Source organism: Bison bison, unplaced genomic scaffold, assembly GCF_000754665.1.
Source record: "Bison bison bison isolate TAMUID 2011002044 unplaced genomic scaffold, Bison_UMD1.0 scf7180017864259, whole genome shotgun sequence".
NCBI lineage: Eukaryota > Metazoa > Chordata > Mammalia > Artiodactyla > Bovidae > Bison > Bison bison.
Genome location: NW_011494831.1, coordinates 2,346,025 through 2,371,613, shown reverse-complemented (window position 1 = coordinate 2,371,613; position 25,589 = coordinate 2,346,025). Strand labels below are relative to the sequence as shown.

General features: G+C 39.5%; 1 protein-coding gene across 3 annotated transcripts in view; it reads right to left on the bottom strand.

Annotated features, from left to right (window-relative positions):
- EIF2AK4 (eukaryotic translation initiation factor 2 alpha kinase 4) overlaps positions 1 to 25,589 on the bottom strand; it is a 97,300-nt gene that overhangs the window by 64,001 nt on the left and 7,710 nt on the right. For all 3 annotated transcript variants that reach the window (XM_010847933.1, XM_010847934.1, XM_010847935.1), the window contains exons 2-7: positions 19,708 to 19,820; positions 16,545 to 16,647; positions 12,478 to 12,630; positions 10,354 to 10,434; positions 8,738 to 8,886; positions 2,941 to 3,056 (exon numbers count right to left, since the gene is read on the bottom strand). In XM_010847933.1, the coding sequence (XP_010846235.1) occupies positions 2,941 to 3,056; positions 8,738 to 8,886; positions 10,354 to 10,434; positions 12,478 to 12,630; positions 16,545 to 16,647; positions 19,708 to 19,820 (715 nt within the window). The remainder of the gene's footprint in view (positions 1 to 2,940; positions 3,057 to 8,737; positions 8,887 to 10,353; positions 10,435 to 12,477; positions 12,631 to 16,544; positions 16,648 to 19,707; positions 19,821 to 25,589) is intronic.

The window sequence follows — 25,589 nt, the reverse complement described above, 5'->3', positions numbered from 1 at the left end:
AACTGTGCCTACTGGTGTGGTAGTGTAACCTTCATATAGCTAAATACCAACTAACATTGATAGAAGGAGTTTGGAACCAGGAACGCTCCATCAATGAAGATTAGTGTGCATAGTGAGAACAGGTTTTAGTACCTCAGAAATTTGAAAACATCAATGATCTTTTAAACACAAAATCTGAATATGCTCAGTAAATACAAAGTGGCCAATGGCTTTGAAGGAAGGAACAAGTCATGACAGTTTAAATCTGAAGTGCTTGAGAGAAGACACATTTATTTAGTGATAGGCATATGGTGTCCACCTATGCCTGGGGGAGCTAAATTTTTGTAATGCCCCAAAATTTTTTTATGAAAATCTAAATTTTTATTAAAGACTGTAATAGAAAATCACCAAAAAATTGGAAGTGGAGAAAAATATCACCCACAATATCACCAATTTGTCTTTCTCTTCTAGAACCTTCTACCCTTTTTTTCCCTAATTTACCGAATTGTAGCATATGTAACAAGGTTTCTCACTCTCAACACTACTGACATTTGGGACTGGAAAATCCCTCGTTGAAGGGGGTTGTCTTGTGTACTGTAAGATGTTTAGCAGCAGCCCTCCCCTCTATCCATGAGATGCCAGCAGCACCCTCACCCTAGAGTTAATCATCAAAATATCCAAATGTCAACCAATGTCCCCTAGGGAACAAAATTACCCCAAATGAAAACAATTGATCTATTCTTTTTCTCTTACTGTATAAATAATAATAGTTTTCCATGATGCGACATTATCTTCATAATGAAAAGTAAAGTAACCTGTATACATAAGGCAAAGTAGTTTTTGCAAAAACAGTCTAGGGAAATGTGGCTGAACTAACTCACTGAGAGAGGCAGTGTTCCTTCACAGATATGCTGACAATTTAAGAGATTTTTAATTTTAATTGAAATGATCTGTTATACTAGTTATAAATAATTCTGGACATTCTTAGCTAAGGGAAAATAAAAATAAAAACCCCTAGTGTTTGAAAATCTGTCAGCCAAAAAATTGAAATGATCTGTTATACTAGTTATAAATAACTCTGGACATTCTTAGCTAAGGGAAAATAAAAATAAAAGCCCCTAGTGTTTGAAAATCTGTCAACCAAAGTAAGCAACCTGTGGAATGTAGGATCTATGCAGCACATGTTGGAGATACAGGACAGTAAATATTAATGGGATGGAATGTGAGGTGATGTACATAAAGCCTAATTAAATTTGTGAATTATATGGCACAATGTCTTACAATATATATACCCCCAGCTGGGACTAAGTGAGTATTTCGTAATTGCTGCTGCATTTTTTTTTGTATTATAATTCTTTTTTTTTTGGCATTATAATTCCATTATTGCCACCCACCTTTTGTCACTTCTGCGTTGTGGGGATAATAAAAAGAACAAAAGAACACACTGAAACAAGGCTGAAGGAAAATGTTACCGTAAGAGCTCAGACTGATACTCCACTGTGTGATCATTTATATAGAAGCCTCTCCAGTGCTTTAATATTAATATATAGGGAATAATATCTGGGGAAACTCTTGATTCCCTCTAGTTCCAACAGCTTCACACTGAAAAGCAAATGTTAATTAGTTGATCTTTCACAAAAGATACAAAAAAAAAATGGGTCCTTAAAAAATTAGGACCCATTTAAAAAATTAAACCCATTGTGAGAAAACAAAATAAATAATTTACTTGGTGGTTTTACACTAAAAAAAGTTCAGATTGCAAATATGTCTCCTAATGAGGGTATTAACACAGGTGAATTTGTCTAATGAGTACCAAGGAGACTAGGAGTCCAGGGTAAGGTAATACACAGTTGGATTGATTTGCCTTCCTGATTTCCTCAGATCATTAAAAGTAGTGAGTTTTATGTTGCCAATTCATGAGTCAGAAATGCCTTAGAGTCAAGGACAGCCTCAAGACCAAAGCAAATCATCTCTACCAAGGTCTTAAATCTTCCCAAATGGTGGCTGTGTCTGAAGAGGGCAGGCTCTGTGTATGTACAGAATCCCGCATGGTCCACACCGCCTCCATCACCCAAGGTTACGTGTTCAGATCATGACTCTTCAGATGCTTGGTTTCTTTCCCTCTACCTATTGTCCTCTCCCTGGCAACTTCCCTTTCTGTGTACATCTCCTCAAAGAGGAAGGGAAAAAAGATCCCTTTAAAAGAAAGCAAACTTGATTTAGGTAATTTAGCTGCCTATTAGCTCTGCTAAGAATACTCATGGGATTGGAAATGAAACTTAATTGTCAAATTCACCATATGCAAGTGATCCCTACACCAATTAGTGGCTGTATCTGTATGACTGATAAAAGATGATGTACATTTAGAGCAAAGGAAGTAGACACGGAAAACTTGATTTTAATATAAACAATTCAAATAAAATTTTGAACAATATTCACTACAAATAGCCATCTGCTAAATACGATGGCTAAACTGCTAAATAAAACACATTGAAAATAAAGTGAATTTCCTGGTCTGGTACAGGACGCCAAGCAAGAAAATGCTAAGCAGGTGGACAGCAAATTAAGAGAATGAGACTTAATCCTCAAAGATCACAGGCATCAAAACTCATTTTGCTATACATATTTCCTCGGTTACAAATGTACATGATGCAAAATTCCATATTCATAATATTTCAACCAATTTGGTTTTGAAAATTTTGGCTAATTCTAATGATGACAAATTTTGTCTTTCTGCTAACAATATTTCCAACAGCCTGGGGCTTTATTTGCATCTTACAGAAGTGGAAAGCTGAGTGACTTCTTTTGATCATCAGGAACAGGAGCTAGAATGATTGTCAGCTTACAGAGTTTTCCTGCAACCATGCTGGTCTAGACGATGTAGTGTCTATTCTCCCCTGTTCCTTCATGATTAACTTGGGTAATTAGAATAATTTAAACGAGTTTAGCTAGTTTACTCACCAATACATTTCCCTTTGTGCACCATGAGCTGATCAGGACTACCCACAGAGAAATACAGGACTTCACAAGAGCCAGGAGAATCTTCGCTATTACACATAGAATACTGACGTTCTCGCCTTAAAAATAAATTTGGACAGTGATTTTTTTTCTTTAAGATTAACACAGGAAATTTGTGCCCCTCCATTTTCTCCTGCTTACCAGTCAATTCACTGTCCAATAGCAGTCTCTGCTGGGAACTGAGCTGAAGGTGCTAATGGGAAAGCTGTCCAACCCCCGACTCGCCACGGAGTCTTCCCCACGTGAACTCTACAAACCCTGTTCCAGATGGGTGCTGCCTTGTATGGTGGCCACATGTGGCTACTTAAATTCAATCACAACTAAATTAAATTAAAAATTCCGTTCTTCAACTTGAGTAGGCACAAGTACAGGGATTCCTCATCATATTGTGCTCTACTTTACTGAACTTCACAGATACCACGGCTGCTTTTTTTTTTTTAAACAAATTGAAGGTTTGTAGTAATGCTGTGTTGAGAAAGTCTATCAATGTCATTTTTCCAATAGCATTTGCTCACTTTATGTGTCTCTGTCACACTTTTGTAATTTTTGCAACAGTTAAGAAAACTTTTTCATTATTATTATGTATTTGTTGTGGTGATCTGTGCTCAGTTACTACTATGACTCACTGAAGGCTCAGATGTTTAGTGTTTTTTTAGTAATTTTTAAATTAAGATATGCAAACTGTTTTGTTTTTTTTTTTTTTAAGATACAATGCTATCACATACTTAACACACTCCAGCATAGTGTAAGCATGACTTTTACATGCACTGGGAATCCAAACGTGCAAGTGACTTACTATACAGGGATACTCATTTCATTGCGGTGGTCTGCTCCTGGAACATCTCTGAGGTATGTCGTACTCAACAGCCCCAAGTGACCAGTGGCTACCACAGTGGACAGCACTGATAGAGAACATTTCCATCCTCACAGAAGTTCTATGGAAGTGATTTAGCTCAAGTCCATGTTGACCCCACATCCTGTGTACATGCACATTTGGAGAAAGCTGCAAAATCGGGGCTTAAGAGCACTACAAATTCCTAGTCACTAACTGGGCCCCACACTACAGAATGCCCAACCCCCACACTCAAAGCCTAACCCTTCTTTCTTTCTCTTTTTTTCTGAGTGGAAAGCCAGATTACATTGCAAAAATTACAACTAACTTGGGAGAGCTCTGCAGGGACGAGGCCAGGAAGAGTGCCCTTGATGGTCAGGATTGGACACTTGTTAGAAATGCTATGATCAGGCACAGATCTCTAGGAAGCAGTCCTCTCACTGTGAGTGTGATCCTGACCTCCACTTTCACTGAGAACATGAAGCAATGAGCAGTGAAGCCCACACTTTCTGTGGGCCCACCTAGAAAGTTACTTGGCACCTGAGCCATTTTTTCTTTTTCTCAGACTCAGAGGAAGGACAGCTACCCTGGCCTCAGTTCCACCCCTGAAGTCTCCTCTGGGACCCTGGTCCATCAGTTAGTCCCCCTCTTCTTTATGTTCAATCTATCCCTCTCCATTGGCTTCTTACCTTCAGCCCATAAATCTCTCCCATGTCCATTCTCCTCTCCCTCAATTTCTTGCACCATCTTGTTTTTCATTTTCAAACTTCTACACTTGCTATCTCCATGACTGTCCCTTCCATTCACTCTTCATGCTACTGCAAAGTCAGTGAAACTGCCACCTACCCCTATCATTCTCAACTGGATTCTTCTCCTGGGCTCTTTTTTTGGTTGGTGGCATAGTCATCCATTCTGTCTCACTAGTCAAAATGTGCACATCTCCCTGAGCTCCTAGATCTCCTGCAACTAACTGATTCCTAAGTATGAGCCTCTCTTCTCCAATTTCCCTGCCTTGTTCAGGTCATCACCAAATTTCTCCTGGACACAAAAGATACCCCATTATTAACTGGTCTTGCCATTTTCAATTCCCTCCCCTAACACCCTCCCACACTGCTGAGAAAACCTATTATGATTTGAGTCTCTTGTACTACATGTGCGTCCACAAATTCTTAAGGCCATGGAACGATTAAGGACATAGAAAGTGAAGCTGCTCAACAAAGGCAAAAGTGCATCCGTGAAAAGTTGGGCCAAGGGGCCAGGTACTTGAGAATCAAGCCTTTAAGCTCCTTCCACTAGAACAGTCAGGGGTTTTCTGTTTTCTTTCTCTTGTTTTACACAGTGGAAACCTTTCATTACATAAAGCCGTACTGGTTTTTGATGTATCCCACACAAAAAAGAAAAGCTGAGCTGCCCTGGTTAAACAGACTGCAGACCCTACCAGGGCCAAAAAGACAGTCTGTCCCTTTCTATCATCCTTCCTGCCTCCCTCCCTCCCTTCATCAGATGTTTACTGAGCACCCACCCTGCCCCTGCCAGGCACTGTGCCAGGCCCTGAAGAAAACACAGAGGCAAGAACCTCATACTTTCACAAAAGGAGAAGACAATTCAAAAGCAAATAAATGAATATGAAGTTTAGCTAGCAGTAACTGCCATGGAGAAATTTAATAAAGCAGGAAATCGGAGAACAAGTAGCTAAGGTGTGGGGTGCTCAGGGAAGGCATCGGAGATCACGTGTGAGGGGAGAACTGAGTGATGAGGAGTCGGCCACGCAAAGTAAACTGAAGTAGAGCATCGCAGGTAGAGTAACTGGCAGAGGCCATGAGACAGGAAGGAGCTCGGTGTGCGTGGAGGACTGGATGGTGAGTGCGGCCACTGTGCAGAGGGTGAGGGCGAGGGACAGTGGTATGACACGAGATGCATGAGCTGTTCCTCCACTGTTCGCCTCCGCTCTCTGTTCGCCCCCGCTCTCTGTTCTCCACTAGCAGCCAGGAAGAATTTCACTCAGCATGGGTCAGATGATACCATGTTCCTTTTTAAAACCTCAAACGGCTTCTCAGTACACCTGAACTCCTGATTCAACCAACAAAGACCTCATTTGTGATCTGCCCCTGCTGCCCCCTTGAACCACTGTCTCCACAACTGGTCATTCTAGCCATGCTGCCCTGGTTGATGAGCTCTGGGCAGGACCAGCCTAGGCCAGCCTGGGGTCTTCTATACCGGCTCTTCTTTTCAGCTGAGCAGCTGGCTCAGTCCCTTCATCCAGATCCAGGATATGTGCCCCTCAGTTTAAAGCCACTGTCCCTTAGTCACTCAGGATCCAATCCTTGGACTCTTTCCTCCAAACACCCAATCTAAAGTAACAATTCAGTCTTTCTTCAAGACAGCCAATTAAATTCTCTGCAGAGCACTAGTCATTATCTGACAACTTCTGGTTTGCTGGTGGACAGTCAGCAACTAGTCTTTCAACTAGAATACAAGCTCCATGAAACCAGAGTCCATCTTGATCTTATTTACTGAATTCCTAGGACTGAGAATAGTGTCTGGACTTTAGCAAGTAAGTCCTCATCAAGTATCTCATTCTAGATTGTATTGATTTTAGTCACAGCCAATTCGAATACTGAGTGCTGACAATGTTCACAACAAGGTCATGTCTACTACCTCTACTGAACGTATCTTCTAGTTGAAAGAATAAAATGGAACACTCTGGTCATTTCCTTTGGCTTTCCAACTTAAAGACTAGTGAATAGCAAGGAAGAAAAAGAATAAAGAGTATGTATGAGATACTTCAGTATATCAAGGACTTTTTATTTCTTAACCAAAGAAGAATGTAAACTATAAGAAAGATTCATTCTTTTCTAGTCTGTAGGTGACAGAGTGCCAGAGTTCTATACAGGTTTGTACAACAATCTTGGCAAACAATTCATGAAAATGACTTCTTGGATGCTTGTGGAAATGTCATTCTATCCAAGACATACTAATGTCCCTTTATAAGTGCTACATAAAAATCTGTTCTACCTGTGTCAAGGAAACAGAGAATTTCCCACCCTTCCTTGAATAGACTTGCTAATAATTACTGATCTCAAAAGCAAGTCTAATCTTGGACCCACTGTTTACAGTTAGCCAAAAAAATGGAAATAATTAAACTAAAAAAGATTGCTTTTTATACAGCCTTATTCACGGCATTGATTTATTTCCACCATTTCTAACACAGTAGGAATTTGTTAGATATTTCCTAGTGGAATACTCTGACAGCTTCAAACTATGTTGCCTAATGGAAGCCCAGTTGCAAAAATAATCTCAATTGCTTTAAGGAATTATAATCTTAAAAAGAAATCATTACCAGAAACTGCATTCAAGAAAACATTTAGTTCACCTTAACAGTAGGTGGTTAAATGTTAATATCAAAATGATTTCTGAGCTGATTTTTTTCAAAGCAGATAATTAGGGAAAAAAGTGAAATGACTCCTCCTTATAAACAAACTGTAATCCAAAAGATTATATAAGCTTTTAGTTTGGTACCTAAAATGCTGGTTTTAAGTGGTGCTTAGATTATCACAAAAGATAGCTTAAATACATATAGAACCTGAATGATAATACCTGTGCTATTTAATCACCCACCTAATCACAGAAAGGAATTCTGTACTAAAATTCCTTTCTGGTCAACAGTGGCAGTCACAGCAAACATACAAAGTCACCTTCATACAAACAAGTTCCATTCTGACAGTGTTCATAAGTCCAGTTTGTTCATAAGTCCTATAAAATTAGCCTGGGTATCCAACTAACAAAACTGGCTATACAGTGCTGTACTATAATAGGTTTATAATACCTTTCACACAAGTAATATATAAAAATCAAATACAAAAAAAACCCCATTTTTAATCTTATAGTACAGTACCTTGAAAAGCAAGTACAACAGCTGGCATACAGGGGCTGGCACTGAATGAACAGTCAAGAGCCGACACTGACTGGAGGAAGGAGTAGAGACGGGAGGTGGGAGAGCTGAAGGACCGTCAGCACTAGGAGAGGGAGGGCAAGCTGCAGTTTCGCTCACACCTGACAGTGATGGAGTGCACGTCTGCATCTTTCAAAGTTCGAAACTTGTAGGTTTGTATGTAGGGGACCTACTTCACGGGGAAGTCTCAATTCTTTAGTGGAAAAGGATATGGAGGAAGAGATAGTATCTTTCATGTGACCTTTGGTGACATGTGACCGAGGAGCCCACCTGCCGTGACAGGGAAGCCCAGTGTCCTCAGTAGCAAGGGGAGGGGAGCCCTGGCAGCAAACTGGGGCTCCTGTCCTCACGTAAAGGATCTCCTACACCTGTGCCCATTGTGGGACTCTCCCCACATCTGTGGTGAGACCTAAGGCGTTACAGACTGAAAACAGTGTGAATCTGACTGGATGATGATTCTGATGGAAGAAAAGTTTTTAAATCACTTACTGAATAATTGGGCTTCCCTGATGGCTCAGACAGTAAAAGATCTGCCTGCTGTGCTGGAGACCTAGGTTCAATCCCTGGGTTGGGAAGATCCCCTGGAGAAGGAAATGGCAACCCATTCTAGTATTCTTGCCTGCAGGATTCCATGGACAAAGAAGCCTGGTGGGCTACAGTTCACGGGGTCACAAAGGGTTGGACACAACTGACCAACTAATGTTGAAAAGTTAGATCATCAAAAGGCAGATCAAATTGCACTGGAGGCAATGTTAAGGTTAACAACTGTTATGTAAAGGGAAATAAAACTGGCTTTGTGAAAGATACTTGGAAAGTATTAAAACAAATGGAAAATTTTATATTACTAATATACTAAGATACACAGGCTTTGAAAAAGTTATTAAAACTCTCATGTGACAACTCAACCAAATTTCACTACAAGTTGTTTTAAGGGACTGGAAATCTCAGGGACTTACTTAGACCTTCCAGAGGAGTTGGTCCGATGTTTACCATTTCCTACGAAGTCAGGAGAGCCTCCATGTAGAATGGCAGCTGTTCTGTGTCCTCCTGGGTCTTTTCTAGAGGTATGATCTTGATTTGACAAACTAGCTATTTCTAAACGTTCCTTAAAAAAAGAAAAGTAAAACCTACTTTAGACCTAAGTCATAATGGAAGACAATCATGGTAAGTAATCATAAATATGTAGAGCATGCACATTTCATTTAAGCTGAAGATTTTCAAGTGTAATAAAGTTGAACTCAACTTTTTAAAATTTAGTGTCCAAATATGTACTGTTTCAAGAACTGAAGGTCGAGGTTACAGTTTTAAGAGAATGTGAACTTTATAAATACTTAGAAATGTGGAATATGCATGAAAAGTTAGGGACAAGAGCAAGAGATAAACAGAAGAAGGCATTCAAACAGAGCATACTCAATATCCTGTAATAAACCATAATGGAAAAGAAAAAAAATGTTCTAGTACCATTTGCAAAAAGGGCTATCCTTTCTCTAGAATTATCTTTGTATCTTGCTCTAAAAAATCAGTTATATATAAATATATGGGGTGGGGGGGTCTATATTTAGATTATCTCTTCTATTGACAGAACTAGTATTGTTTTATTATCTATCTTGACTCCAATATTAAACTATTTTGAACACTGTTTAAAAAAGAAAAAACAGAGAGCAGAGTGGCTGTCAGTAAGGCACATTAGATGGAAAACAGGTGAACAGTTGTATCACCTTAAATGTGTATACAGCTTTGTACATTCACAAAGAGCAGTACATTTTTCTGTAGGAATGGTTACATAAGACAGACAGGAAAGCATTATCTGTGCCACATTAAGGGGTGAAGAAAATAAGCATAGAGTGTCACCTGTCAAGGTCACCAAGCCAAGGCAGTAAAAAAGCCAAAGCTTTCAGCCAGGTTCTGTTTACTCGTAAATCAGTACCTCCTCCCACTGCACCTCACTGTTTCCCTTAGGTGATATGCCATTTCTTTAAAGGAGAATGAGCAAAATTCTCTCTGGATTTCTCCAAACATGTGTAACTGGTTTTCTGATTGAGTTGGACTCAGGAAAAATACAGGACAAAGGAGTATATCCTTTTTCCACCACTGCTTTTTAAATCTGTTTTCCATCACTGAATGAAATCTCAGGCAGATCCATCTGGTTTCTGTTCACTCTTCAGTATGAACAAATAGTTTTGTTTTCCAAGTATTAAGAATTCCAGTCTGAGTTGATTATCAAAGCTTCAATCTCCCCTCTCCTTCAACTCTGTTGATAAACTACTCTAGTTACATAAGCCTAAGTCTTCTACAGATAATATACAACTCAAAGTTTGGTAACTATCTGGAGAATATAAAATACACAATGAATGATATCTGGGAGACTTTCAAGTGCCTCATTTTAAACTTTACTACTGATAGCAACAAAGGAGGGAAAAAGGAATAATGAAGAATGAAGGACAGAGGTCCTGACTTCTGAGATATTCAAACATTATGAAGATACAGTAATTCAAATACCATCAATGGAAAGAAAAAGATTGTACATTTAGAAAATGTAAACTATTTGACTATGGCAGAAATTCTAGAGTACCTGCTTAGCCATTTCTTTCCTTTTTTTCTCCTCTTTTATCTCTTCTTTCCTTTTCTGAATCTCATGAAGGATTTCACGTTGCTGAAATAAATCATACCGCCATCAAATGCTGATCTCTGAAACCCATACAACACACAAATTCTGAAATCACAAAAAACCTTCTGAATTTCAGTCCTAAGAGTATGTAGAACCTTAGTACATACTACAGTTTCATCAGTTTATCAGAGTTCTTATGCAGTAGACCTCCCACTTAAATGCAGTAGACTGTGGGGGAGGGACACTTCCTCCCCACTTTTACGTGGAGGGACTTGTTGTGGACGCTCAGAGTCCTAACTATTGGACCACCAGGAGATCCCCAAAGTGGAGGGACTTTCACTGTGGCAACACCACTGGCCTCTCACTTCTCCCCACTCTTGACCGAGCCCCTCCTTTTTGGTATCTGCCTGTCTGCAGAGAACATGCATTTGCACCTACTCTTTGCCCAGGTGGAGGTGGACTGAGCCAGCACCACACCCATAACACAGACTTTCAGCTGCACTCCCCAACCAGCTTTCTCGTTGTTAAAAGTGGCATTTTGATCTATTCATCTGGCCCATATACCTATTACTCAAATGATTCTGAGTTTACATAAAGTAGCGTTTTTATAAGCCTCCTAAAATTCCAGGTTATAACTATCAGTAGCGTTTTTATAAGCCTCCTAAAATTCCAGGTTATAACTATCAAAACCATTGAGAGACTAACCAAAAACAACTGCAGCAATAATAGAAAATGTAAAAACATATCCAAAACTTACAGGTAGTTACAGCAGTACATTGAAACAAGACTGTTAATTAAATATCTTTATCTTCTAATTAAAATGTGTCTGCCTAAGAGCTAAGGAACTTTAAATGATAACTAGGCTATGCAATTGAATAGGAGATAAACAGTAACAAAATGAATGGAACTCACAAAGACAATGCTAACATAAGCAAAGGATGAACAAAATGAAGTAGGAAAAAAAGAGCAAGGAATAAGAACCTAAGAAAAGTAGGAATAACAAAATCCTAGAAGTAACTGTAACATCTAAGGGGAGAAAACTAAAAAGCCTCACTAAGAGATAAAAATATATGGAAAAACTATTCCTGGATAGGAAGTCTGAACTTTGTTATGATGTAAATTCTGCCCAAATGGATATATAAGTACAATTTTACTCAAAATTCCAGAGGCTTTGTTTTGATCTTGAGAAAGCAATCCTATAATTTCTCTGTAAGAATAAATGTGTGAGGATAGCTGAGAGAAAAAAAAAGAACAATGAAAGAGGAAGGGACAGGGGTCCTGACTCCTCAGATAGTCAAATGTTACAAAGACAGTAATTCAAAGATTGTGGTATAGACCTAAGAAAAAAACAGATGAATTGAACAAAAGAGATAATTCACAAATAGAACTTAGTACAAATAAGTAGGTAAAATACCCTTTAAAGGAAGTATTACAAATCACCTAAGAATGAATGATTATTTAATAAATGTGTTAGGAAAATGGGGTGGGGGGACTCAGACCCTTATTTTAACAACCTACACCAAAATAAGTTCTAGATAAGTAGGTGTATTAAAAGGCTAAATAGAAGAAAAAGAACAAAAATCAAGAAGGAAATTTAGATATAGGTATTATGTTTGATTAAAGGATTTTTAAAATAACACAGGAGTGTATATTCTTATGCAGACTAAGACTAAAGAAAAAATACAAATGGTGAGTGAACTAAAAAATACGTTCGGTCTCTGGCTTTGGCTACTCGTTTGGGCATGAGATACTTGTCCCACAGAGGGAAGAAGGTAAATAGCCTCTGAACTCCTGCACAGCTTTACAAGCACACAAAGAAGTTTGCTTAAATTGACTTTTTCTTTCATTTAAAGACTAGGACTAAGGAAGGGTTCTAGGGGCAGCACTGATACCTATTGGGAGGGAATCACTCATAGTATTTATTTCTTGGTTACTCCTAGGGCCTCCTTTCACATGAATTCATGGTTCTTGGATCAAATCCAGAGCAAAACTTAATAAATATGGATAAGTATGTAGGCAGAGACAGAGATTAAAAACCTATAGGGCTCTCAGTCCTCTGGCTGGCCACCGTGGTGACATGGGTCTCACCTCCTCTTCCTCTTTCCGCTTGGCCTCTAACTGCCTCCGCTGCTCCTCCTGAGCTCGCCTTTCCAGCATTTCTTCATGAAAAGACTTGGGAGGGGGCTTGTTGTGCTCGCAGAGAAATGACTGCACATAGTAAGCCAGTTCAAATATCATCACCTAAACACACGGATGGAAATCAACCACAAATGGTCAAGTGATGGGAAGACAGGGTCCAATGGCGAGACTACAGAAAATCATGCAGACCATCCGAGACCATTCACAATGATGATATTCATTTTGATGCGACACATTCTAAATTAGTTATAGGAGGTAACCACAGCAGGAAAAAGCTTTTCAGCACTCATCTCATTGTGTTGCTATCAAGACAAATCACTATCTAAATAAGTAAAAAGCATCACTTTTGTAGTCCTATTCAATTTATTGGCATTTTCTATATAATAAATCTTCTAAAATATTTTTCTATATGGAGAAGGCAATGGCACCCCACTCCAGTACTCTTGCCTGGAAAATCCCATGGGTGGAGGAGCCTGGTAGGCTGCAGTACATGAGGTCGCTAAGAGTCAGACACGACTGAGCGACTTCACTTTCACTTCACTTTCATGCATTGGAGAAGGAAATGGCAACCCACTCTAGTGTTCTTGCCTGGAGAATCCCAGGGAGGGGGGAGCCTCGTGGGCTGACGTCTACGGGGTTGTACAGAGTCGGACACGACTGAAGTGACTTAGCAGCAACAGGTTCTCATTAGTTATCCATTTATCCACAGTAGTGTATATGCCAACTTCAATCTCACAGTTCATCCCACCACTTCCCTTCCCCTCCTGGTATCCATGTTTATTCTCTGCATCTATGTCTCTATTTTTGCTTTGCAACTGAGTTCATCTGTAACATTTTTCTAGATTTCATATATATTCATTCATCTACTATATTTGTTTTTCTCTTTCTGACTTAACTCTGTATGCCAGTCCCTAGGTCCATCCACATCTCTGCAAATGGCACAATTTATTCCTTTTATGGATGAGTAATAGTCCATTCTATATATGTACCACATCTTTATCCATTCCTCAGTTGATGGACATTTAGGTTGCTTCCATGTGAAGGCTATTGTAAGTAGTTCTACAATGAACACTGGGATGCATGTACCTTTTGAAATTTTGGTTTTCTCCAGGTATATGCCCAGGAGTGGGACTGTTGTGTCATATGGTAGTTCTATTTTTAGTTTTTTAAGGAACTTCCACACTGGTCTCCATAGTGGCTGTACCAATTTACATTCCCACCAATAGTATAGGAGGGTTCCCTTTTCTCCACACCCTCCTCCAGCATTTATTGTTCATAGATTTTTTGATGATGGCCCTTCTGACCTGTATGAGGTGATACCTCATTGTAGTTTTGATTTGCACTTCACTAATAATTAGTGATGTTGAGCATCTTTCCGTGTGTTTGTTGGCCATTAAAAAGTATAATCTAAAATAAAGACAATGTGCTCTCTTCAGCAGAACATATGCTAAAACTGGAGAGATACAGAGAAGATTAGTATGGCCCCTGTGCAAGGATGACATGTAAATCTGTGAAGCATTCCATGTTTTTTTGGTTACCAAGGGAGAAAGGGATGGGGGAAGGAGGGATAAATGGAGAGACTGAGACTGACATGTACACACTATTCCATATAACATAGATAACTAATAAGGACTAACTGTATAGCACAGGAAACTCTTCTCAAAAGTCAGTAATGACCTGTAGGGAAAACGAATCCAAAAAATAGTGGATACTGTGTACATAGCTATATAGTGGAAATCAGTACAACATTGTAAATAAATCAACTATACTGTAATACAAATTTGAATAAATAAGTAAAATAAAGTCAAAAAAAGGTGCGGCTGGGGTGAGTGGGACAATAAAAGCAGAAATAAACAAGTGGGACTAAATCAAATATTTCTGCACAGCAAAGGAAACCATCAAGAAAATGAAAAGGCAAACTACAGAATGGGAGAAGATACCTACAAATCATATATCTGATAAGGGGTCAATATTTAAATATATAAAGAACTAATATAACTCAGCAGCAAAAATAAAAAAGAAAACCCAAACAATCCAATTAAAAAATGGACAGAGGAACACAATAGACATTTTTCAAAAGAAGACATACAAATGGCCAACAGGCACATGAAAAGATATATAACATCGCTGATCATCAGAGAAATACAGATCAAAACCACAATGAGCTATCACCTCACACATCAAAAAGACAGTGAACAACAAGTATTGGTCAGGGTGTGGAGAAAAGGAAACCCTGATACACTTTTGGTGAGAATGTAAATTGTTGCAGCCAGTCTGAAAAACAGTATGGAGGTTCCTCAAAAAATTAAAAACAGAACTACATATGACCTAGCAATCCTACATCTGAGTATATATTCAAAGGGAATGAAAAAAAAGGATCTTGAAGAGATATCTATACTCCCATGTTGTTGCAGCATTATTCACAATAGCCAAGGTAAGTGTCAATGAAAAAGTGAATAAAGATGTGATATAAATATACATACACAGTGAAATATTCAACCATGAAAAAGAACATCCTCCTGCTTGCAGAAACACAAATGGAACTTGAGGCATTATATTAAGTGAAATAAATCAAAGACAAATGCTGCATGATATCATTTACATGTAGAATCTAAAAAAACTGAAACAGGGACTAGAATGGTGGTTACCTAGGGATTGGTGGTGAGAGTAAAGGGGAGATATGTAGGTCCGAGTGTACATACTTTCAGTTATAAAATAAGTAAGTTCTGGGGATCTAATGTATAGCATGATGATTATATTGCTGTTGTTCAGTCACTAAGTCATGTCCAACTCTTTACAACCCCATGGACTGTAGCACACCAGGGTTCCCTGTCCTTCACTATCTCCTGGAGTTTGCATGATGATTATGTAACAGTTATATTATATAATACTGCACTATAAAAATCAAACACAACAAAGAATTTTACAAAAAAATGACAAATCATGAATCCAAGAAACCAGAGGATTCTGTAGCTGAATTTTCAATGTAACTCCATATTATTTTTCAGTTAAGACATTACACTACATTAGAAAGAACTTAAACTAGAAAGAACTCTGTAGTAATTCCCAAGGCCAATTTTTTTGTCCAAGCTGTTCTACAATCACTTTATGTACCACAACAATCACTGAAGTTCTTGGAAACACAACTTAGGTGGGCAAAGATTATAGGGGCAAAAAGCACCCCAGAGAGCACACGGTAACTCACTGTGTTATGGAATGCAAGTGAAAAACGGTCCAGTCACTTTCCTAGTGACATAGAGGCCTAGGGCTAGTCCTTACTTAACTCTTCTTAGTCTTTGTAGGATAGGATAAGTTAAAAGTGATGTGCACAGGCAAAAACACTGCATAATCTTACACAAAAGTGAGGAGAAGATGGATTATACCTAGGATACTCAGTGGGCTTAAGGAACAGACCGTAATACTTGCCCTAAGAGGTCACCCAGCCTGTCCCTCCAGAGAGAGTTCTCACCTAAGGGGGAGCTCATGCAGACCCTGATGTCAGAGGATTAAAAAAGCATCAGTACTGAACTAGGTATAAATGCTCAGGTATAAAAGGGACATTGATGGAGGACAGTGAGTCCCTAATTATTGAGAAGTAAACAATTAGTTCTTCTGATATGAAAAGGGGAGATGTGGCAAAGTTTGGTCAGAAATCACTTGTTTGTCAACATTTTCCAACGTAAATGTTCAAGTCAAGATGAGGTCATGATGTCAGGCTCAAAGTGTGCAAAAATTCTGGTCAGTTTCATATGGAGTGTTTCCAGAAGAATTAAGCATCAACAGTATTGTCTATACAAGCTCTACAATTCGTAATTCATAAGTACTGTTAATTAAGCAATCCAAACAGCAATATTCCCCTTTGTAGATACCAATAAAAAACAGAACATTCTAGTGAAAGTTAGATCTGAGGTGCAATGGGAAAGCCTTTAAGCCAAAGAAAAGGCTGGAAGGCAAACACTAGTGAACATGATGAGATTTTTATCATTCTGTCATAATTCTAGTTTTACAAATCATACCTCACCACAGTGTTTTTTGGCCACTTCTTCTAGGCGGGACTTTAACAAATTAACACTTTCATTTGACAGACCTTTGGCATTCTTTAATTCTATTTCAGGGACTCTGGAAAAGAAAAAAAAAAGAATTACTCTAAAAAGTACAGATTGTTTGCATTAATATTTGCTAATTTTCAAGCTTGGAGCCTGGGGTTTCTGTAAGGGCCTCACTTGTGAACTTCTTTGTACCGCTAGGAACATTTCCTTTCATCTTAAAAGGATTTCAACTTTACCCCAGCAACTCTGTTGACACAGCACTCAACATGAAGTCACCTGCAGCCTGTAGGGCAGAAATGGGCTGGCCAGGTGTCAGCGTGGGCTTTCGAGTGCCCTGCTCCCCAAGAGGACCAGACGTCCTGGGGCTCAATCAGGTGTCTCTCCAACTCCTCTGTCTCTGATTTCAGCTTTACAATCCGATTCAAATTTCTAACATCAACTACTATTTACTGCCCTTTAAAAAATCACTCCAGCTCTGTGTGTGATTCTAGCCTAGTAACTTCACCATGCACTCCCTTTCATGATAATGCTCGATCCTGGCTTGCCCCCTAACATCAGTGAACTCTGACAGCTCACCCACAAGGGTCTAAGCACTCTGTGATCATCTGTCTGCTCCTAGCATAAAGCAGGATAAGAATAACTATGTGTGAGGTGGAGGCACAGTGTTCTATCTAGTACTCCTACAACAGGCTGTGTCCCAGGAACTCATTCTGCTATAAATGAGCTCACTCACTCATGTCATGCACACTCTGCAAACTCTGCTATTCCAAGGATGCCTACCACATGCTCTTCTTGATCTCTATAGGGCACAACTAACAGTCAACACCTTCTACCCAAGGAAAATACAATCAGCCCTCCCTTGGGGTTCCTCTTATTTCCAACCACAACACATCCAATAACAACTCCTGAGATTAAGTAGGCTTTATTTAATTTTACAGATGAGAAAACGATTCATCCCTTCCCACCAAGCATTTCTGAGTAATTCATGGCATTTTACCTTGGTGAAGCCTTTACTATTCACTTATCTATGCATTCTCTCAGTGCTTCATTATGACAGATTAGTACAGCCATCATCTACCTGGATAGATGGAAATCTTAGCGAAAGTCTACGTCAGGTCCATTTAATCCAGGATTCTCTTTCTCACAGTGGTATAAAGGACTATTTTGCAGAAAAGGAAAGTTTTCCTGCATGATATTATTTCAAAAGATAGGAATGTTTCCCCAAGTCAAGACTTAGATAATTAAAAAAAAAAATCAAGCAGTCACTATATAGCAATATTAACAGAATAGCGAAAAATTCATCTGCAACACTAATTAAACACTGTAAAATTTCCAGTGTTCTCTTCATGCCCTTGGTACATAATTCCTAAGTTTATGTAGCTGATATTACAATGCTTACTTTTTAACTTTTGTAAACACTTGCATGCTGTTTCTCAAATGATATTCTTACCAAATGGACACATCAAGATTTACCTGATGAGTTCTCTAACATAGTGGCTCTCAACCAGGGGTAATTATGTTCTCCCTCCAATGTGATATCAGTCAATGTCAAGTAGGCAAAGAAGCTCTGTGCCCCTCTACATATTTCTTGCCTAAGCATCTCTTCCATCTGGCCAGTCCTGAGTTGTATCTTTGATAACAAACCAGTAACAGTAAGTGAAGTGCCCTCCTGAGTTCTGTAAACTGTTCTAGCAAATTATCAAACCTGGGGCGGGGTGGGGGGAGGGTGTCACAGGAACGTGCAAATTTATAGCCAGTTGATCAGAAGTACTGGGACTTGCAACTGGCATCCACGTCTCATCATGGGAGTAAGCCCCCAACTCAGCTATCAAGAACTATGGACAGTTAGTGTCATAACTGAACTGAATTGTTCAGATACCCAGTTGGTGTCAGAAAAGATACCACCTATTTGGTGTCAGGAAAGATAAGACCTAGAGAGGCACTGTCTTATTTTTCTTTCGTAAAATTAATTACCTTTCAATTAATGCATAAATTAACTTTCTGAGTATCTACTATTCTACTCTAGGCACAGAGGCTGGGCTAAAATTGGGTTACTAACTTCAGGGAGCTCATCTTGACCTACCTGTATTTTCATAAACTCCATCACCTCTTAAGGTAACAAATTCCATACATTTACCACCCACTGGGTAAGGCAGTACATCCTTTTACTTGTCACTTTCCTTCACTGGCTTCCTGCACAACAAGCTCAATTAAAAAAACATCATCCAGGCCAAATCTGCTTTTCTGCATGGAATGTCTGGGAAAAGATTACATGGAATACGCATGGTACTTGAAATGAAGAATACTTGAGCCTTGACAGGTAATGCTTTTGTTTTACTACTGCATCTGAACCCAAGGGGGTATTACCTTCAGGGGGAGTTTAGAAATACATGAGGCTTTTGGCTGTCTCACTGACTGGAAAACTCTTTAGGCATTTAATGGGTAGAGGCCAGTGATGTTACACGCCCTGCCATCTTCCCGAACCTGAAAGAGGGCGACTAAATCATTTTCTGCTTGGAAGTCCAGGTCCCACTAGGCTCGGAAGGCTACTCTAAGTCCTAATGTAAACTGTACTTTAAAACTAAGTACACAAGGCTTTTATAGTCACTGCACCTTTATCTTTTTTCCCCTAAATTGTTCCTCTTCCTAGTCTGTGAAAAATTAAACAAACAAAAGTTAACCTAACAGAAGAAGCAAACATTAGTCATGGAGCAAACACTACCACCCATAGAGACTATTAACTAGAAGCCAACCTAACAGGAGACAGGCTTCATGAAAACATCCATTGCTGATGTAGTTCTGATGAACTCCAAGTGATAGGAAATAAAATTTTAAATGGAATGGGGGCCAGAAGGAAAAAATACCATTGACTTCAACCTGTTCCTTTGTTTTCAAAACAGAGAAGTGAAATCACATCAAAGCTATTTATAAACAGACTTCCCTGGTGACTCAGACGGTAAAGAATCTGCCAGCAATGTAGGAGTCCTGGGTTTGATCCCTGGGTTGGGAAGATCCCCTAGAGAAGGGAATGACAACCCACTCCAGTATTCTTGCCTCGGTAATTCCATGAACAGAAGAGCCTGGTGGGCTTGACTGAGAGACTAACACACACATTTATAAATGAACTCACACATCTGGATAGGTGGGTGGGCATTTCACTCTCAAATCCACTTTCACGTACACTTCTTCACCAGTCAGGCCTTGAGGGTACAGAACTAAATTGATTTCAGGAGGCTCTTTGACCTAAAAGAGAAAAAGAAAATCTTTTTTTTTCTCTAGAGAGCCAGTCATTAACGATTAAGATAATTATTTCAGCTCAAAAGTTCTACTTTTTAAATATTACACACAGTTTTATTTTATAAAACTGTGCTTTGGTCACATTTTCCTAAAGCATGGTTTAAAAACAAAACTTGTGCCAGACAGAGTACATTTTCCTTTTCAGTTTTCTAAGGAGTGACCTGAAATGTCCCACGCAGCCTCCATTTATTCAAGTAAGCGGCTGCTGCCCTAGAGACTGAGAGTGCAGGGGCAAATCTGGACAGACAGGAAGCCAACTAGCTGACACAAAACAGAGGACGTGTAAGTATTTCCAAATAGTGACCAGTGCTGTAAAGAAAGCAAAGCTGAGCCATGGAACAGAGTGGTGGAGGAGGAGAAGGTATTCAGACAGGTGGGTCAGAGAAGGCCTACTGACACTTCAAATACTGAGACAACGCGTGAAAATCTTGACAAGGAGAAATCTGACAGCTCTTCTAAAACTGTGTATGCTTTCAACCAACTGTTTTCCCCCAAATAACTAAATATTCCATTATCCTTTATTTATATATGCTCTTCCCAAAAAGGATTTGAGGCAGTTTATATAATTTATAAACATAAACCTACCAACTCTGTGAGGTAGGTGTCATCTCCACTGTACAGACAAGGCGGTTCAGGCTCCAAGTTTCTTCCCCAGGAACACACAGCGGCAAGGCTGGACTTCAAATCCAACTAAGACACCCAAACCCGTGTCTCCCCATCAGCCCTCCCTTGTTAACGCCAATTCTCAGTTGTCGGATTGCTAGAGTAAGGAGTTGCAAGGAGTTGAAGCTTGCCTTGCCTTGGAATGTCAAGGCAGCCAGGGCAAAAAGAGAAATGTGGCATTATCAGAAAAGAGAAAGCATAAAAAGTCTTCCAAGGGTGACAAAGTATTGAGGAACATTAAATTCTTGCAGAACATGAACTTTACATGTGGCACTCTGAAGTATACAATCAGCTGTGTATATAAAATACATAAGCTCGGTTTTCATTTATAATAATCCTTGATTTTTTTAAAAAAGCTACTGTAAAAATTCAGTCTGTGTTGGTGGCAAAGGACAGAGAAGAAGGTGGATTTGAGATAAAGCTGACAGAGAGACTGGGCCCTGAGAGAGGAAACCAGAAGGCTAGTGTCCGGTAGATCTCTAGCTCCTTGATGCAGAGCAGAATGAGGAAAGAGGACCTCCACTGAGAGGAGACATGAGGACTGCAGGTGGCCTTGCCAGGAGCAGACCCTGGCATGAGAGGAGTGGTGCTGGGTGAGGATGAGGCCACAGCAGGTCTATGACAACTCTTTCAAGGAGGTGTGGGTTCGGGTTAAATTAAAGGGACAGAGAGTGGGGCCACAGACGGGGTGGGGGGTGAAATCAAGGGATAATTTTATTTTGTTCTGTTTAAAGATGGGAGATACTACAGAGTGTGAGGATGTTGATGAAATATTATGGAAGAGCAGGAAGGAGACCAAATTAGGATCTGAAGTTGATGGATCCTGGGCAGAACAGAAACAGGCTAGACTGATTGGAGGAGGGGCTTTCCTTCTAGAATGACAGGAAGATGTGAGGGGGGAAAAAAAAAGCAAGTAGAGGAGGCTTTCCTCTGAGGATCCTCACAGGAGCGAGAATGAAACTGAACCTGTTAGATTCCCAGTTTCCTGTTTCCTCTTCAATCAAGACACGCTGGCTGTTATCTGCTGTAAAGCAGATACAGATCATATCAGACAGAATTTAACAGGGCAAGCATTTATTTGCTAAAAGCAGCAAAAACACCAATTCTCACTTGCTAAGAAGGAAAGGACAAACTATTACCTTGACCAGTCTCCTAAATAGCCTCACTTCTGGAAAAGCTTTTCAGTATGGAAATTTTCAAACAAAGCTGATAATGATAGAATGAACTCCATGTACTTACCAGCCAGTTTCAATAATGACCCATTTACGGCCAATCTTGTGTATCTATATGTGCCCTATCCCCAAGTGCCACACTGGATCGTTTTGAAGTAAATCCTATCAACCAGTCTTTGCCTGTGTTGTTATTATTCTCTTCCCAACATCAATCCAATGAAGTAGAAAAAGGTATATATCTCCATTTTAGAGATGTAAAAACTAAAAAGAAAGGCTAATTAGACAGACTCAAAATTTTACCAATGCTTCCTCCACCAGGTCGAATCTTAAGAAATTTTTCATCTCATAGGCCACAAATTTTAGAGAGATAGTATGTCGCCCAAGAAAATACTTTTTTGCTCCCTCTCTACTGTAGATACCACTTTAGAAAATAGAGAATATTTTAGTACCAAAAGTAGGAGAAAAGTACAAAAACAGAATAAAGTGTAGTCAATTTAGCTTATATTACTATATCTTTACATATATATTATTCTGCCTTTCATTTTCTAATTTGGCTGAAGACCAACGAAAACTATATTTTAGAATGCAGATGGGGAAACTGCTGTAAATCCATACTGACTCACATAGCTTAAAGAGTCAAAATAAATATGAAAATAAGAATATATATTTATACACATATATACATATCTGTAACTGAGTCACTTTGTTGTAAGGCAGAAATTAACACAACATTGCTAATCAACTATACTTTAATAAATTTAAAAAAAAAAAGGAAAATGCCATACAGATAATCTTCTTAAAGTAAAATATCCAAGACCCTGCAGGCCCAAGGTAAAGAGGTGGAAGCCAAGGTGTTAAAACAGAAGCAGATTATCTAGGAGCAATAGCAGATTTTCTGTTTTGCAGCAATGACATTGCAGTAGTCATCTATAAATGAAAGGAGCAAGAGTCACCTAACTACTAATGTATAAGCAAGTTGTGTAAGTGGAAACTACGAATGCAAACCAAGGGGTGAACTTTCCTGGGCTCGGTATAGAGATAAACTTGTAACAAATAGACAACATATGCCACATGAAGGGGGTTATCTCTGCACACATATGATAACAAATTTGGTTTAGCATTCCCTTTTCTCTTTCTGTAGGAAGTGCAGCATGTATCTGAATGTAACTGACCTTCTCAGGAAACGGTACAGGAAAGCCCACAGTTCATGTCTGGAGTCACTAGAACAGAAGCCAGCTTCAGAAAAGAGAGGCCATTGGGAGACTACACATTTTGAAGATATTCTTTAAGAAGTGAAAGTAAAAGTCGCTCAGTTGTGTCTGACTCTTTGTGATCCCATGGACTATACAGTCTACAGAATTCTCCAGGCCAGAATACTAGAGTGGGTAGCCTTTCCCTTCTCCAGAGGATCATTCCCAACCCAGGTCTCCCACATTTCGGGTCGATTCTTAACCAGCTGAGCCGCAAGGGAAGCCCAAGAATACTGGGGTGGGTAACCTATCCCTTTCCAGTGGATCTTCCCGACCCAGGAATCGAACCAGGGTCATCCTGCATTGCAGGCGGATTCTTTACCAACTGAGCTATCAGGGAAGCCCATACCATTCTTTACTAAAGGGGATGCTTAAGGTGATGCTTAAGAAGGAACAATGAGTCAAGGTAAAGACACCTGGCAGTAATCAGGGAAGGAGGTCTCTCTCAGTCACAAGGGGACCACCAGGCAGAACAACAGTATATAAAACAATGGCCTAAAAAAGTGGTTAGGATCCTGCAAACATTCCTGGGCTGACCCAGCCTTAGAACAAATGCAGGTCTAGTGTTCTAGTTACTTCCATCACACAGCAACACTAGCAGGACAACGGTGATAACAGTGGTGAGCCCAGATAATGCCAAAGCAATCCTAATGCCAAAGCAAACTCTGAGGAAAGAGTTCAGATACAAAGTGAAGACACTCCTGGACGCATAAAGGTTTCAGTTTTAGGAAATGCATGAGTCCAGTTATGGTGGTTTGGATGAAGGAACAGACCTGTGGATGCTGATGAATGACGTATGCGGGACAAAAATCTGACAATTTGTCTGGTTCTGAGTACCAAGTGAGACCAACCCAAAGAGCAGGACATTGAAGCTACCAGGTGACTAGCTACTTCTAAAGCTTTTGTCTTTGGCTGACAGCTTGACTGGACCAGAATGATATTTCTCTTCACGAAGCATAGACTCTGGAGTACCGTTTCCCCAATATCCACTCTCCTTTTATTTCTTTGTAAAAGAATCCTCAATTTTTTTTAGCTGAATACATTTCCCCAACTCATCTACAGCTCAGTGTAGCTACTGGATTAATTGAAAGCCAATAATATGAAAGACTCATTTGAAAAGACCCTGATGCTGGGAAAGATTGAAAGCGGGAGGAGAAGGGGATGACAGAGGATGCGATGGTTGGATGGCATTGCTGACTCAATGGACATGAGTTTGAGTAAACTCCAAGAGTTGGTGATGGACAGGGAGGCATGGCGTGCTGCAGTCCATGGGGTCACAAAGAGTCAGATACAACTGAGAGACTGAACTGAACTGAACTGAATATGAAAGAACTGTAAGATGCAATTTCCAGGAAGTGACCTTTATTAAAAGAAAGGGATGAAGCTTTTTCATCCCTTTCTCCTTCCAGCTGGCTGGAATGCAGACGTGATGACTGGAGGCCAGACAGCCATTTCAGACCATGCAGGGGGCAGTAAGGTTGGTAGAACAGTAATTCAGAAAAAGCCCACAGCTCCAGACTTTTACATATAAAAACAGACTTTGTTATTTAAAGTTTTCTGTCATATGTAGCTAAACTTAATTTTAACCAGCATAGGCTCACTGGGAAAAAAAAATGACAGTCAGGGAACAGTGCTTTCAGAGGTAAGAACAGAAAATTCACCAGGCTTTTCTCAAGCAAACTGAGAGGCTCCCCTACTTGTAAAGAGGCTCTTATGCAAAACATGTTTAGGATACCAAGCATTAGCTCATACTAGGATATTCAAGGATTCCTGAAACTGAACAGGATTTCATTAAAAAGTTCAACAACCAAGATATATTAAAGATTAAGACTGGGTAGGGCATCTTCCATGCCTTTAGAAGACAAACTGTCATTAGAATTTAATGTTGATAAAATCTTTGACCTAACCTGCACAAAGAAATAATGAATTCCTGGAAAAAAAATCTGTAGACAGAAAAATACATAGTAAAGGGTAAATAAATTGTTTTGAGAGCATGGAATGAGAGGAAAGCAATGCAGAATGTATTGCTACAAAATACACAAAATTCTACATGAGGAAAAAGATTTGTTTTGAAGATTGAAAATATAAGTGACAGGAAGCAGTCATGGAAAGAAGGCCACATTATAATAAAACATGAGTAAAACACTTTTCAATGAGATCAAGAAGTTGGATACTCATCTGAAGTATAACACTATACATGTACTCAGTTGCTCAGCTGTGTCTGACTCTTTGCAACTCCTGGTACTATAGTCCACCAGGCTCTTCTGTTGATGGAATTTTCCAGGCAAGAATACTTGAGTGGGTTGCCATTTCCTTCTCCAGGGGTTCTTCTTGACCCTGGGATCGAACACATATCTCCTGCACTGGCAGGCAGATTCTTTACCACTGGGCCACATGGGAAGCCCTTTAATACTACAAAACAGTCAAAAAAATCCTCAAGGTATAAAATGTGAATGAGTAATACAAACTCAGTCCTAAAATATGAAAGGTAATACTCTAGACTAATTACCACCAGAGTTAAAAAAAAGACATTAGCTCTTCAAGAAATAAACCCCAAGTATATTACTACATCCACAGGACTAGCAACACTGACCTGGGGGACCCTCTTTTCAGCACAGTGCACACCACCT